This window comes from Vicia villosa, linkage group LG6, assembly GCF_029867415.1.
Source record: "Vicia villosa cultivar HV-30 ecotype Madison, WI linkage group LG6, Vvil1.0, whole genome shotgun sequence".
Taxonomy (NCBI): domain Eukaryota; kingdom Viridiplantae; phylum Streptophyta; class Magnoliopsida; order Fabales; family Fabaceae; genus Vicia; species Vicia villosa.
This window is the reverse complement of record NC_081185.1, coordinates 58,854,986-58,870,318: the sequence shown is the minus strand read 5'-3', so window position 1 is coordinate 58,870,318 and position 15,333 is coordinate 58,854,986. Positions and strand designations below refer to the sequence as shown.

At 37.4% G+C, this 15,333-nt stretch overlaps 1 protein-coding gene across 1 annotated transcript; it reads left to right on the top strand.

The window, feature by feature from the left end:
- The first annotated feature begins 12,611 nt into the window (after nt 1-12,611).
- Nucleotides 12,612-13,868, top strand: LOC131613727 (uncharacterized). Its single transcript, XM_058885374.1, has 2 exons — nt 12,612-13,476; nt 13,582-13,868. The coding sequence occupies exons 1-2, from the start codon at nt 12,612-12,614 to the stop codon at nt 13,866-13,868; spliced, it is 1,152 nt and encodes a 383-aa protein (XP_058741357.1).
- Nucleotides 13,869-15,333: the final 1,465 nt, after the last annotated feature.

The window sequence follows — 15,333 nt, the reverse complement described above, 5'->3', positions numbered from 1 at the left end:
ATGATCGGGGCTATCCCATTGATCACAAAGCCCTGGATGTAACGCAACTTAGCCCCCGGCCCGGTTCGATTCAAGCATACACACGCATCAATCGCCAATCACACAAGCACACAATCCCAATTGTTTAACCGAAACAACGGGCATCAACAATATATTCATGTCTCATCACAATATGGCATTCACATTTAAACATAATGTAGCAATTAAGTGCAATGAGATTAATTCATTCTAATCATGCATAATTTACATATTAAAATTACCACATCCATGATCATATATGACATTAGCATGTTTAAATACCAATTAAATAAGTCTCACATGACTAAGGAGACATCCGGTTCCATTTACGGAACGAAACTGCTCTCGGGGGAAAATAGAAACATTCAATTTCACTCGACAAGACACACTAAGTGGGGTTCAAATATAATTAAATCAAGAATTATAGTTTGGGGACCAATTTTATTAGAAAGTACGCGTCGCTAGCTTTCCAACGATAAAAAGTTTGAGCGAAACGGACTTACGACGCAAAAGTTAGGAATTTTCGAAGTTAGCTGATTTTTCCCTCTCCGCCCAGGGTATCCGATTACCCAAAAACAGTAATCGATTATTGGTCCTAAAAACAGCCCAGGAATGCATTTTTAACAGCGTAATCGGTTACCCACATACCCGTAACCGGTTATTCTGTATCAGAATGTGTTTTTCCTGCATTCTTAGGGGTTTTAAACAATCAATTCCAAGCATCCCAATTAATCCGAAACGAATTTCTTACATGCAGCAATGATCCAAGGTACACATTACCGTCATGAACATAATCTAAGCATTAAATCAAGCATGCATTATATAGAATCACCAATTAGCAATTAATCATATTTATCACTACGGATTCATGGATTTATCACTCAAACCCAAGACCCCAACTTGCAATTTCCAACAAATTTTCCCCAAGTTCCTAACTAAGGACTCACCTTTGATCAAATGGAGGTTAAGATGGTGTTCTTGCTACCATTGCATCTCCCTCTTGCTCAAACTTCCATCTCCATCATCAAGAAATCCGTAGCTCCCCATAACACACATTCAGCATGACTGACACAACTTCAAGCTCGGTTTTCTCCTCCAAAACAGAAGCTATGAACGCGAACGATATGTGAAAATCAAAGAGAATTTCGTTAGCTTTCCAACAAGACCAGAACCGTTACGATTGGAGTTACGAGCAGAGAGATATTACCTTTTTAGTGGGAGCTGCACCATTGTTGCGAAAATGCACTTGTTAGGCTTGATTGTTCTTTCACTTTCATAAAAAAATCTAAATTGGAATATAATGCTCTTACCTAATAGGTCTTAGCCCATGCAATAGAGGTTAATGTCCATGTTGTCCTTCAACTATGCCAAATCTACAATCTTGCCATTTGGTTAATTTTCAACCAATTCCTTTTGGTTCTAACTAATCCACTCAACAATTATGTGTATAAATATATATACATAATCATGCTTAGACAAATAAGGATATTACAACCTCATTGGCGACTTCATCAATAATCAAGCATTCATCTTTAGTAAATTTGATCTTGAAGTCTTTGTCATAAAGTTGGCTAATGCTAAGAAGATTATGCTTTAGTCCTTCAACATAAAGAACATCTTCAATGGATGTGAAAGGTTGTGCACCAACTTTGCCTTTGCCAATAATCCTTCCTTTATTGTTATCTCCATAAGTGACATAACCCTTGGCTTTAAGCATTAGATATGAAAATTGGTTTAGGTCTCCTATCATATGCTTTAAACAACCACTATCTAGATACCATAAGTTTGAAGTGGTCTTCAAGCAAACCTACAAAACAAATTAAGTTTTGTTAGGTACCCAAACGGCTTTGGGTCTATCATAGTTAGTTCCTTTCTTAACCCACACATAATACCCACTTGTTACACTAAAGTTTCTTACATAGAAAGCATTAGGTGTATGACCAATAATACCACAATAAAAGCAAGTAGGTTCAAAATTACTTCTATATCTAGGAGGATAAGATTTCTTTGTAACAAAGTTTTTCCTTTAGGATAATGTTGAATTACTTTAGACTTGTTCACTTTCTCTTGAATTAGTTGGTTACTAGCCTTGACAAAGATAGTTTTGTTGGAACTTGGTTGATAAAATTTTTAAAAACCAAGTCCACTTTTATCATTGGAGTATCTTTGTGTGCTAAGAACATTTTCCAATCCAATTTGTCCCTTTTCATATCTTTCTAAAACACGTTTTAATTGAACAATTTGGAAAGAAGTGATTCACAATTCTTGTATGCAACATTCTCTTTTTGAACAATAATCATTTTTTCTTTTTGATCTTTATGTTCTTCTTCAACTATTTTAAACTTTTCTTCTAAAGATGATATTATTTTCTTTTGAGATGAGATAGTTTTGTAGAGAATTTTGCACTCTTTTAATAGTTCATCTATTGCACCTTGTGCACCATTAAACTTTTCGTCACTATCTGAATCGGATGAAGAACTTACTTCATTATCTTCCCATGCAATATAGTCATTTTTATTTTTGAACACCTTTTTGCCTTTGAATCCATTTTTCATTAGAATGTTTTGGACAGTCCGGCTTTATGTGCCCTTGTTTCCCATATTAATAGCATGTAACTTCTTGTGTTGAAGTAGAGGCTTATTTATCCTTATGCTTTGAGAATTTCTTTCTTTTGACATAGTTAGCATTATCAATATTATTTTTATGACCAAAATATTTGCCTAACCTTTTCACAAGAAGCAAGAAGTATTCATCTTCCTCCGGTGCATCTTTTATTTGGTTTTCTTTCGAATCTACCTTTAATGCAATGCCTTTAGATTTTTTCTTTAAGTTCTCATGCTTTTCCAATCTTCCAAGTTATGTCTCGTATTCTTGAAGCTTTCTAAATAATGTTGCGGGAGTCAATTTTGACAGGTTTTTCTTTTCAGATATCGCCATTACTTTTGGTTGTCACTCCCTTGTTAAAGATCTAAGCACCTTAAGATTAAGTTCTTCGGTAGTGAGGGTCTTACCAAGTGCCTTCAAGTGATTTGTCAAATGAACGAATCGTTTTTTCAATTTGAGAATAGTTTCTCCAGGCTTCATTCTAAACAGTTCGTACTTTTGACTTAAGGTATTTAATCTTGATCTTTTAACTTCAGTGGTACCTTCATGAGTTTCTACAAGAGTATCCCATATTTCCTTCGCTGTTGTACATGCCGATACTCGGAAAAAATCATCCGTACTAAGAGCACCTTGAAGAAGATTGATAGCCTTTTTGTCAGCAAGAACCTTCTTTCTATCGTTATCATCCCATGATGCTTTAGGTTTATTTGATCCAACACCATTGACGATAGTTACAGGAACATGAGGACCATCTAGGAAAGCCTCCCGTACTTCTTCTCCTTGTGCTTCTAAATGCGCCTTCATTCGAATTTTCCAGAAATCGAAATATTCACCACAAAATAGCGGAGCCTTGTTGTTGCTACCATCGTCTTTAAAAACCGGATTTTGATTTGCGGAAGCCATTCTGGATCTTTAGGAACAGGTTACCTATAACCCGCTCTAATGCCAATTGTAAGTCTAAAGTACGCCTAAGAGGGAGGGTGAATTAGGTCTTCAAGATTTTTTATCAGTTTTATGAGAATATTTCTAATAATTTTTGGTTGATTGTATGAAGGCTTTTGAGAGGTTCTTTTCTTTTATTGGTAATGGTGATAAGAGCAATAAAATGCAGAAAAGTAAAGAACGCAAGGATATATACTGGTTCCGCTCACAATCCGAGAGTACTCCAGTCCCCTTTCCAACGAGAAAGAGATTTCACTATAGTTAGAATTAATGTACAAGCCTATGCTTACTATCTAACCTATAGGGTGATCAAAGGTTCTTAACACCTTTAAGATCAAACAACACTAATGTGAATGAAGAACAATCCTCTTCAAACCACAACACTTACTTCCAACAATCCTAGATAGTAAGGAAGAATAATATTTTTGAATGATACGAGAGTTTATGATGAAAGGTAGAGAGAAATATCAATCTTAGATTAATCTTCTTGTTCAAGCAAAACAATTCTCAATGAGTATATAAGTGTTCACAATGTATGTATGAAACTTAGAATAAATTTTCAATGAAAATGAATGTAGAAAGTTTTAGAGAAAATTCAGGTTTGTAAACACTTGAAAAATAATGAAATTTATGAGTATGGAATTGTTAATGAAGAAGGTGTTTTTGAATATGAAAGATGCAGAATTTATAGTGTGTAAAACACCCTTTGAAAAGGTTGTATTTTCATGAAACAATGCAATGTTTAAGTGTATGAAATATAATTTCGTTTAGGTTCAAACATGGCAAAAGAAAACACACTGGTTCAGTAGGAACCGGTTCCTGCCTGGGAGAACCCGGTTCCTGCTTAACGTTACAAAGAAAAAATTTGAAATATAACACAGGGGAACCGATTCCCAGAGGGCTAGAACCCGGTTCCTAGTACAAAAAACAGAGGCGTGTTTTTGCCTGATTGCTGGAACCCGGTTCCCATCAGGGAGGAACCGGTTCCTGAAGGTTTTCCACACAATTTTGTTTTTGAATAAGGTTTCAACAAGGGTTTATTTTGGAATGAAACTCATAACATTTTATGGTATGCATGTAAAGTATATTGTGAACATTTATATATCAAAGTAAGAATTATTTATACCTTTGACATTTTAGCTTGATTCTTATTAAATCTTCACAATTCTTCAAGACTTGAAATTGGTACGAATTTGCCAAAGCTTTGATATTCTTTTTGCTCATCCTTTATGAAAGTTGGTGTCCAAGTTGTTTTCATCAAAACCAAGTTATTTATAATTTTGATTTGAGAAGCTTGAAAATACAGAATGCAGGTTTGGAAAACTTCCCTTTCTGACATGCTTCGCAAAGAGCATCTGAATTGTATTTCAGATTAGGGAGTCCTCTGACCAGATTAAGTTTGTTAATCTGAGAAATCTTTCTCAAACTAGCATGACCTAATCTTCTGTTCCAGACCCATTGCTCTTCACTAACAGACATACGGCAAGTAACCTTCTGATTCTTAAGATCTTGAAGATCAGTCTTGTAAATGTTGTTCTTTCTCTTGCATGTAAATAGGATTGAGCCATCCTTCTGACTAATAGCTTTACAAGACTTTTGATTAAAGATTATGTCATAAACATTGTCACTTAATTGACTTATGGACAATAAGTTATTAGCTAATCCATCTACTAGAAGAACATTAGTTATAGAGGGAGAGTTACCAATGCTTATGGTTCCAGAGCCAATGATCTTGCCCTTCTGATTCCCTCCAAACTTAACTTCTCTAGCAGACTTAAGCACCAGGTCTTGGAACATAGACCTTTATCCTGTCATGTGCCGCGAGCACCTAGAGTCCAGGTACCATGACATGTTTTCCTTTGTCTTCTTGGCTTCCAAGGATACCTGCAACAGGAATTATCTTTTCCTTAGGTACCCACATTTTCTTGGGTCCTTTTGGGTTAGTTCTCCTTAAGTTCTGATTGAACTCAGGTGTAGCATAAAAATTAACAGGAGGAACAACATGATATTCCCTATTCTGAGTCACATGATATTTTCTAGTGTGTGTAACATGCTTCTTAGTGTGTGTTATGTGGAAACTCTTAGCATGTGACGTGAGCCTAATATCATGGGAGTGGACATACTTTAATTGATCATACATAGGTTTGTATGTGATTTTTATCTCATCCACAAATTCAAGTTTATATGGGGTTTCACCCTCATAGCCTATGCCAACTCTCTAGTTTCCACTAACTACATATATCATAGAGGCTTGCTGATTTCTGCCTATACTCTAGATAAAAACTTCTTGGAAATCAAGTCATATTCCTTAAGAATATTGTTCTTTCTTGTAATAGTCTTTTCTGAACTAGAAGATGATTCAACATCTTTAGATAGTTTTAAAACTTTTTCATTAAGTTCAGAATTTTCTAATTCAAGCTTCTTAGTCTCAGATGCAAAGAGCTTCTTCAACTTCTTGTATTTGATACTAAGTTGAGCCTTGATTTCCATAAGTTCAGTTAGACTAGAAACTAACTCTTCTCTAGAAAGTTCAGAAAATACCTCTTCAGAATCTGGGTATGATGTAGATTCTGATTCATCATCAATAGTGGCCATCAACGTAATGTTTGCCTGCTCATCTTCAGAGTCTGACTCTTGATCAGAATAATCTGAGTCATCCCAAGTAGCCATTAAGCCTTTTCAAACTTCTTCTTAGGCTTTTCCCTCTGAAGCTTTGGACACTCATTCATATAATGACCAGGTTCCTTGCATTCAAAGCATGTCACCTTCTTTTTATCAGATCTTCTGTGTCTAGAAGATTCTCCTCTTTCAAGCCTTTTTGAACTTCTGAAGTTCTTGAACTTCCTTTGTTTACTCTTCCAGGGTTGATTTATTCTTCTGGAGATCATGGAGAGTTCATCATCTTCTTCTTCTTCTTCTTTTGATTCTGACTCTTCAGAATCTTCTTCTTCAACCGGAAAAGCGTTAGTGCATTTTTTATTATTTGATTTTAAAGCAATAGACTTACCTTTCTTCTGAGGTTCATTTGCATCCAGCTCTATTTCATGACTCCTCAGTGCACTGATCAGCTCTTCAAGAGAGACTTCATTCAGATTCTTAGCAATCTTGAATGCAGTCACCATTGGGCCCCATCTTTTGGGCAAGCTTCTGATGATCTTCTTGACATGATCAGCCTTTGTATATCCCTTGTCAAGCACTCTTATTCCAGCAGTCAGAGTCTAGAATCTTGAAAGCTTCATACTTTTGGATTAAGGCAAGAGCTTTTGTCTCCTTGACTTGGGCATTACCTTCATGAGTCATCTTCAAGGATTCAAAGATGTTACGAGCAGTTTCTCTGTTTGTTATTTTCTCATATTCAGCATAAGAAATAGCATTCAGCAGAATAGTCCTTGACTTGAGATGATTCTTTGATTGTTTATTTTAGTCATCACTCATTTCTTGTCTTGACATCTTCGCTCCACGAGCATTTACAGGATGTCTGTTACCATCCAAGACTAGATCCCATTGTCATACCCCAAATTTGTCCTACCCCTTTACTTCTAACTGGCTTAGGCTTTGTATTCATGTACATACATCACTTAGGTCATAATCCATACTCATGCATTCATATCATGGGCGCTATTCAAAGGCTAGCAAGAAGAAGCTCTATTGCAAAGAATTTTGATCAGAGAATAAGGAGACTGAGGTATAATCATGTGGTTCTATGTTCAGGGAAATCCTCCTGGATTGGGGTTTCTCTTTGTCTCAAGTCAAGACATTGATTGAAGGATACTGGCTCGCAAATCATCCGGTTCTTTGAATCAGGGTTTCTTTGACCAAAGTCAACCAGTTGACTTTCTGGTCAACATTTAATCAGGAATGGTTTCTATGTGTGAAAAGCTTCTCACACTGGCTATGTGGATATGTTTGTTTGACTGGATTTGACTGGAAGAGATTTAATCGGGAATTTCATCAATAGTCGGAAAAATCGGAACAGTTGACTTTTGGGTCAAAATCAGAAGAATTATTCGAATATTGACTTTTGTTGGAAAAATCGGTCAAGAAAAGTCAATGAGGTGAAATAAAGTCAAGAAAACATCAAGATTACCAAAAATGGCAAGGTAGTTGAAATGTGAAAGTTTCCATAAAAGGCAAGTTCTAACACTTAGAAAATTCTTGAAGGGTTGAAAATTTGGTTGACTAGCTTACTTCATGCAAATAGTGCATGCATCTCAAGGCATTTTCTCAAGAAAGTCTCAACATGAAAGTTGCTCAAATCATGCCCCTCTACAATTCTCTAGTTGGAAGTTTTCTCACTTGAGGCCTGGTTAAGTAGATAGAAGACAAGAAAGGTGGAAGAATCACATGGAAACCATATTCCACACTTAGAAAAATTTAGAGAGTTTGAAACTTGCCAAGCAGCTGACTTAGAGCCCATTTTACACGTGTTTCTAAACCTCATTTCAAAACAAGGTCAACACCAAAAATGTTCATCTCATAGCCCTCTACAATATTGTAGTTGGGAGTTTTTTCATATGACACATGGATTGAGAGTTATTAAAGAGAGAAGTTGGCAAAAATCTCATTGTATACGAGGCAAAAGCTGGGCAAGTTTCCTGGGCAGCATGGTCATTTAATCAAGCACGTGGCGTGCCAACTTTGAGGTTGATTATAGAGACACACAAGGGTCTATAAAGTGTAAACTTGGTATCATTCTTCTCTCCTCCATGCCCTCTATCCATTGAAACAAGAATTGAATCGATTGAGTGAATATTGAATCAGTTACGAGTCTTCAAAGTCTGGCCCTCGCGAAGCTCGTATCACGCAACCAGTCAGGCCAAGATTCCAGGTCACGAGCGTCATTGTAACAAACACCTGGCGTGCCATTTTGGACATCAAATTTAAGACTCTACGAACCTTCATTGGGATTCATCTTGGTATCAAATTGCTTCTTCTCATGTGCTCTTTCCAACAAACCATAAATGGGGGCCATTGAACATGTGTAGACCAAGATACGGATCTTCAAAGTCTTGCTCTAGCCAAGTCATATTTTTGCTAAAGCCATGAGGCTGGACTAGGCCACACGCAGGCAAATGTAACATTGGCGCTCCTATAAGTTTCAAGCCACTTTCCTCACACCTCAAGCATCGATCCAAAAACCTTCCAACACCAAAGTCACTCTATGCCATGTACTCTTTAAGTTGGCCCCAAGAATGAATCGTTTAAAAGCTTGTAGTTAGAGCTATTGGTGCACAAAGTGGATGCCATGGGTGATCTTATAGTAGGCAACATGTGAACTATTGCAATACAATTATCCTACATAAAGCCATGCTGAGCTACTAAGGTCGAAAAAAGCCAGTGTCATGTTTACTACAATTGCCCAAGACTTGTTCACTAAGCATAGAGAAAAAGATACACTACAAGTTCCATACCATAAGCTTCCATACACTCCCTATGTCATGCTCACTCTATATAAGCTAAACACTTCACAAATCACGGGGGACACGCATTTTTTTTCTCAGTTTCATAACCCTCTCTTCCCTCCATTCTCCTTCATCTTCTTTCAAAAAGTTTGTTACAAATCTCTAACAAACTCCATAACCGAAAAACTTCTTCATCCTCCATGGACTCTCATCATTTACATCTCAGCCTCCATTGATCTCTACCACCGCCATAATCGCATCCTCCATCATCTTCTCTCCATCATCATCATATTCATCAACGCTTCAAGAGTTTCAATCGCCACCACCACAACAACGTTCAACGTTTCACCACCGGCAGAATCAGCATCCATTGCTATCTACAATCATCATCATCGCTCTTCCCAGGTTTAACGTGCTCATCGAGAGTTTGCCGTTATCTTCTCCGTCTTAAGGAATTCAACTTGTGAAGCTCGCCTTTCTCCCTCAGCTTAAGATCCGTTCAGGTAAAGATCTGAAACTCTCTCAGCACGCTATTAGGTTCATATGCTCTTGTGGATACGTGACGCGTGTGCATGATGATTCTTGAATCTTTGAAATGTGTTACTGCTTTTACCTATGATGATGATCTTTTGAACGTTTGAGTAAGATATATCGGCATTACGCTGCGTGGTGATTGATTCTACTTCGTTACATTGCATTTTTGTGAATGTCGTTTATGTCAGGGCCTTGGGGTTGCTCTCGTTAAGGGGCTTAGAAGCATCTAACGAAAAAACTGAGTGTGGATCTGTGTTCTATGCGAAAAAACGAGTGGAGTGATGTGAGATTTTTGCATTTCTGGAAAAATGCAGTGAGGCTCCGCCGTGTGGGTGGCCGGAAGAGACGACCGGAGGTGGAGCTCCGGCGTCTGTGCCTCTCATTCTGTTTTTGACCGGCTGGCATACGTGGCGTGATACCATTGGTTCTCCTCCCACTCTTTTGAGTTTTATTTGTCTCATTATAATGATTGGCATGTGTGTTGTCTAACTGTGATTGGATAGAGCATTCTTTTGTCTTATTCAACTTAAGATACATATGACCAATTGATACTAGTATGTCACGTTGCATACATAATATTAACATGCTGATACAATAATAAATGAAATAAAGTGAAACAAGAATGGAGTTGATGTAGTTGGGCCATGAATCGAAATGGGCTTGGGACTTTCCTGAATTAAACCTTCTTTTTGCTAGTATACCATACGTTTCTGGACTGGGCCTTAGCGCCAGACCACTATCCCCACCCCCTCTGAATTAGGCCCAGATGCGTTTTAGCTGAATTTTAGTTCATTTAGAAAAATACTTTTACACCCCCATCTGTTTAGATTTCAATTTTATCTTAATTTTGTTTTCTTTTAATTTTTGCTTCACAAATTCTTTTTTACTCAAATAAAAAAACCAATAAAAATTTGTTTTAGGTATTTTAGAGTTTGTGAATAACTGTCATGATTTTTGTTAATTTTTCTTAATTGCTTTAATCCTTTTAATAAATCTTTTTCTTCACAATGTATTTGAATTTCCTTTGATTAGCACCTCTTTGTAAATAATTCGTTAATAGATTTAGGAATAAATTTTAGTCTCGATTCTTTTCCATAAACTTAATTGATGTATGTGTGTTTGTGAATACCATCTACTTGTTATAGCTCTCAACTTTATTTGTCGCATATTGATTTTCCTTTGCTTATTCCATGTGTAGTTTTTTCTTTAATAAAGTGTATAGTTCTTTTATTTTGATTCCCTTGTATAGACAACTTAGATTAGAATTTAGGATTAGTTCCCTATTTCATTCTTTTTCTTTTCAACCTTTAAAATACTTAATAAAAGGAAGATGCGAATCACATTAAGAAAGTGATAGAGAAATGAGTGGGATTCATTCCCTAATCTGTTTCTCAATCACTTAGTGGCATAGAAACGAGTGGGATTTATTCCCTAATCTGTTTCTCGGTCACTACCTAATGGGAGAGAAATGAGTGGGATTCATTCCTTAATCTGTTTCTCAAACATTAATTAATGGGAGAGAAATGAGTGGGATTCATTCCCTAATCTGTTTCTCAAACATTACGTAATGGGATAGAAGTGAGTGGGATTCATTCCCTAATCTGCTTCTCGATCATTATACATTTTTATGTGATTCGAATCGCAAACAAATTCCCCTTAAAAAAATACACAACCAAAAACACTTAAAACATCTAACAATGGTTCAGACTAAAGCAAAGTAGAGAAAGTGGTGAGTGGCCCGGTATTGGGAACTGTTCACCACTCATCTACCCTAAAAGACACAAACCAATCATTTCTTTTTCTTTTGCCTCGTTGGCATTTAAGGGCACCGTTATCTCCGCTCCATTGCATCCTAGGCTGTCCCCTTATGCAAGAGCGCGAGCGTTAACTCCGCCCAACTAAAAAACACAAAAACAAACAGAAAATCTTTAGCCGAGCTACGGTAACTCTGATTCCTGAAAAGGATACGTAGGCAGCGGGGTAGGGCCCGTGCGAGTACAATTCTTTATTTTCCCTACATTTTTGCATTCATTTCGCATTTAGACATGGACATAGTTACATACCCTTTAGATAGAAACAAACACAGGTGGATACCATCGAGTACGATGGGCGTGAGGGGTGCTAATACCTTCCCCTCGCGTAACCGACTCCCGTACCTTGATTCTCTGGTCGCAAGACCCTGTTCCTTCCTTTGTTAGGTTTTCTGATATTCCTTTCCCTTATGGGATAAATATATTGGTGGCGACTCTGTTCATTTTTCACGAGCGTGCGACAGCTGGCGACTCTGCTGGGGATGTTGCTAGACCTGTTGCTGGTCCATCCTTAGTGAGTCGATCCTAGCCTATCCGTTTGTTTGTTTATTTACTGGGTGTGCTATGTTTTCTCTATACGTGCCTTTATTTATTTTATGTATTTATTTTATGTTTCGCATGTCCTGTTTATTTTCTGCTTGCATATCATGTTTATTTCTGCTTGCACATCATGCATATGGATTATATTTTGTGTTCCTTGTGGTCTTCTGTTCTGTTTTGCAGGTTGGGTGGGATGTTCTATGAGGTAAAAGGCCCAATACCCAGGCTATGAGTGCACTTTAGGTACCCTAGGATAGAGTGGGAGCATGGTTTGTCTCGAGGTGTACGTCTCGGGATGGATCATGTGACTACGAGCAGAGTAGTGGTTTCAAACGGAGGTATTATCGTCACCCGCATCCGCGCTGTGATGATGCTTACCTTCGGGCGGACCGTATACTGCGTTTCATGACCTTACCCTGGCCTAGATTCACCTGTGAGTGGGGAGGGATATACATGACAGGTACTGTTGGTGACTATTCTGTTCTGTTGGTGACTATTGTTTTTATGGCTGTGTGGCACCTATGCCGAACCTTTGACCTTATGACGTGTGATTCTGCTCAGAGACGACACAACAACTCTCTCATATTGGGAGAATCTCCATTGCATCATTTTCATCATGGCATATTTATTTTCCAAAGAAAAAAGAAGAAAAGATGTAAAAAAAAAAAAAAGAAAGAAAAAGGAAGGAAGAAAAAATAGTATTATTTCTCATATGCATGCCATTTTTCAGGGTATCTGAGGTTATTACCTTTCATCCAGGATGGCTAACAACGTGACCGCTACAAAAGAGGCTACCAAGCATACATTCACCTACAGTTTCTTTCGTGAGGATATGACACATCTGATTCAGTTGAGCACTTTAGTTACTGGGCATAACTTGGATGAGTTCAGGAAGACATATGGCCATATCTTACACTTGTTAACTTCTCGGGTTGATGAGTGGGCTCTATACACACTTCTTCAGTTCTACGATCCTGAGTTACGATGTTTCACCTTTCTTGATTACCAACTGGCACCAACCCTTGAAGAATATGCTGACATCCTCAAGATTAAGGTTCAACATAGGATCCCTTTTGTTTGTGTACCTGAGAAACCGAAAATGGACCGAATTGCTGGTGCTCTTCATTTGAGCATGAAAGATGTTACAGATAACTGGAAGCCTAATGGTGGAACCCACGGATTCCATGTGAAATTTCTGATAAAGAAGGCCGACACCCTTGCTGTTGAGAAGAAATGGAAAGAATTCAACGCTCTCCTAGCCGTTATGATCTATGGTTTGGTGTTGTTCCCGAATATTCCGAATTTCGTCGATCTAACTGCTGTTTGTCTCTTCATGGATCAAAATCCTGTGCCCACTCTTTTAGCAGATACTTATTATACCATCCACTCCAGGTATGGGAAGAAAGGATCAGTTGGGGGTTGTTTACCGTTGCTATATGAGTGGTTCACTTCACACTTGCCTAAAAATGGGCCGTTTGTTACAACGAAAGACTCACAAAAATGGCCTCAAAGGATCATGGGGCTTACTGGAAACGACATTGTCTGGTGTCCTACCGGAATGGACGTAGAGGAAGTTATAACTAGTTGTGGTACTTTTGACAATGTTCCCCTCATAGGAACGAAAGGTGTTATCAATTACAATCCTAAGCTAGCGCTGCGTCAATTGGGTTTTGCACTTGAAAACAAGCCTTTGGACAAAGAGATATTCGAATCCGTTTGCTTTGAGAAAGGAACCGATCCAAAGGGTCTAGAAAAGGTGAGGAGTGCCTGGAATAGCATCCATACAGATGATCAGACTTCTCTAGGTGAAAAGAATGCCGTTGCCAAACAAGCCTACACGGATTGGGTTGAGGATAGAGTTAAAGATCGTCTGTTGCCTTTCCCGAAGGTTAATCCATTGTACGAGCAACCACCTAAGGTTCCAATTGCCATTATGCCTGCTGAGAATTGCATCCCAGTAAATATGGAAAGCACCCAATTGCACGAAAAGAAGTCAGATATATTTGAAAAAAGCTAAATATTCGAAAGTCCACATATATTTGAAAAATAGTCAAACTATCCAAATTCCATTATTATGTATCTATTACATCACAAAGTCAAAACTCTGAAATTCCAATATAAAGTTCAAGCTACATGAAAAGAAGTCAATACAACAACACAAGTACATTACAAAGAAAGTACAAAAAAATCTATACAAAGATATACACTTAACCACCTATCCTATCCTATATGTTGTTCTCCAATTCTCCTCTTGCACTTTGGGTTTATATCTTGAGCTTGACCCTACACTTATTTCTAAGTCGATCCGCTTCCGAGTTCTCAATACACCAACTCCATGGCCTCGTGATTCTTCCTTCAAAGTTATGTTTCATGACCCTGCTGCACCATATATCCAGAGCCTGCATACCATTCATTCAGATTGCAATCCCAAACCTGCTGCATAGAATCAAACATACCCGACTTTCATAACTGTCACATAACAAACGGTCCCATAATTAACTTTCAATTCCCTCACAACTAACCTACCAATTTAAACCAGCAGCCCTTCATACCAATTTCAACCATTTACAAATTCACATAACAATAACTGTTATACCCCAAAATTTGCCCGCATCTTTTTTTCAGAAAGAAGGCAACAGACTTCTGTCTAAAAATTGGGAATTTCATATAATCTTGGATTTTATTCCATAAATATCCTGATTTTATGAATACTCAGTTTTTAGAATTTTTCTTATACGGTATTTTGGCTCACTGTTGAATTTATTCTTACACAAACGCCAATTACTGTTTATCATTTCACACACACTGTTTATTTGAGATTTATTTACAGATAAACAGTACTGACGCAATTGGTACAGAATTAAATCTTTTTTGCAGGCGCAGAGTCCTGGGATTCAGACTGTACTGGTAACAAGTAAATTATTATTAATTCTTGTTCCCCACTGATTTTTGTACTATATTCTATTATTTTCAAAAATCTTTTCCTTTCTTTTCAAATCTCTTTCTTTCAAAATCAAATCCTAACTTTATTCTATACATCTCTTTTTTAACCCTACCATACACTTTCTTTCAAATCCTACTTCCATTCAAATTTTACTTTTTTGTACGGTATCACTTCATTCCCCAACGTCTCTATCTTTCTTTTCACTCTATAAATACCTCTCATTTTTTCCATAAAATCCCACATCCAATTTCAACTCATCTCTCAAATTTCTACTTCATATTCATTCTCTCTTCTTCCCCGGCAAAAATGGCGAAGCGGATAGAAACGTGTTTTCTTATGGTCATCACCGTCGTGGTGGTAATCATGTCCTTCTTCTGTCTGCATAGTCCTGAAAAATGTGGACCTGGGTTGTTTACACTCCCAATCATCTATATGTTATTATTTATAGCATGGGTTATTAATCGTCATTCTTAAAGTTTGCCGTATCTTTTATTTTTTAATAACGTACCATTCACTCGGCGTACTGTTCATTATAGTG

Coding starts and splice junctions, on each gene's coding strand:
- LOC131613727 (XM_058885374.1), top strand. CDS start 12,612: ATGGCTAACAACGTGACCGCTACAAAAGAGGCTACCAAGCATACATTC. Junction 13,477..13,581: donor TCCCCTCATAGGAACGAAAG/GTGTTATCAATT, acceptor GCTTTGAGAAAG/GAACCGATCCAAAGGGTCTA.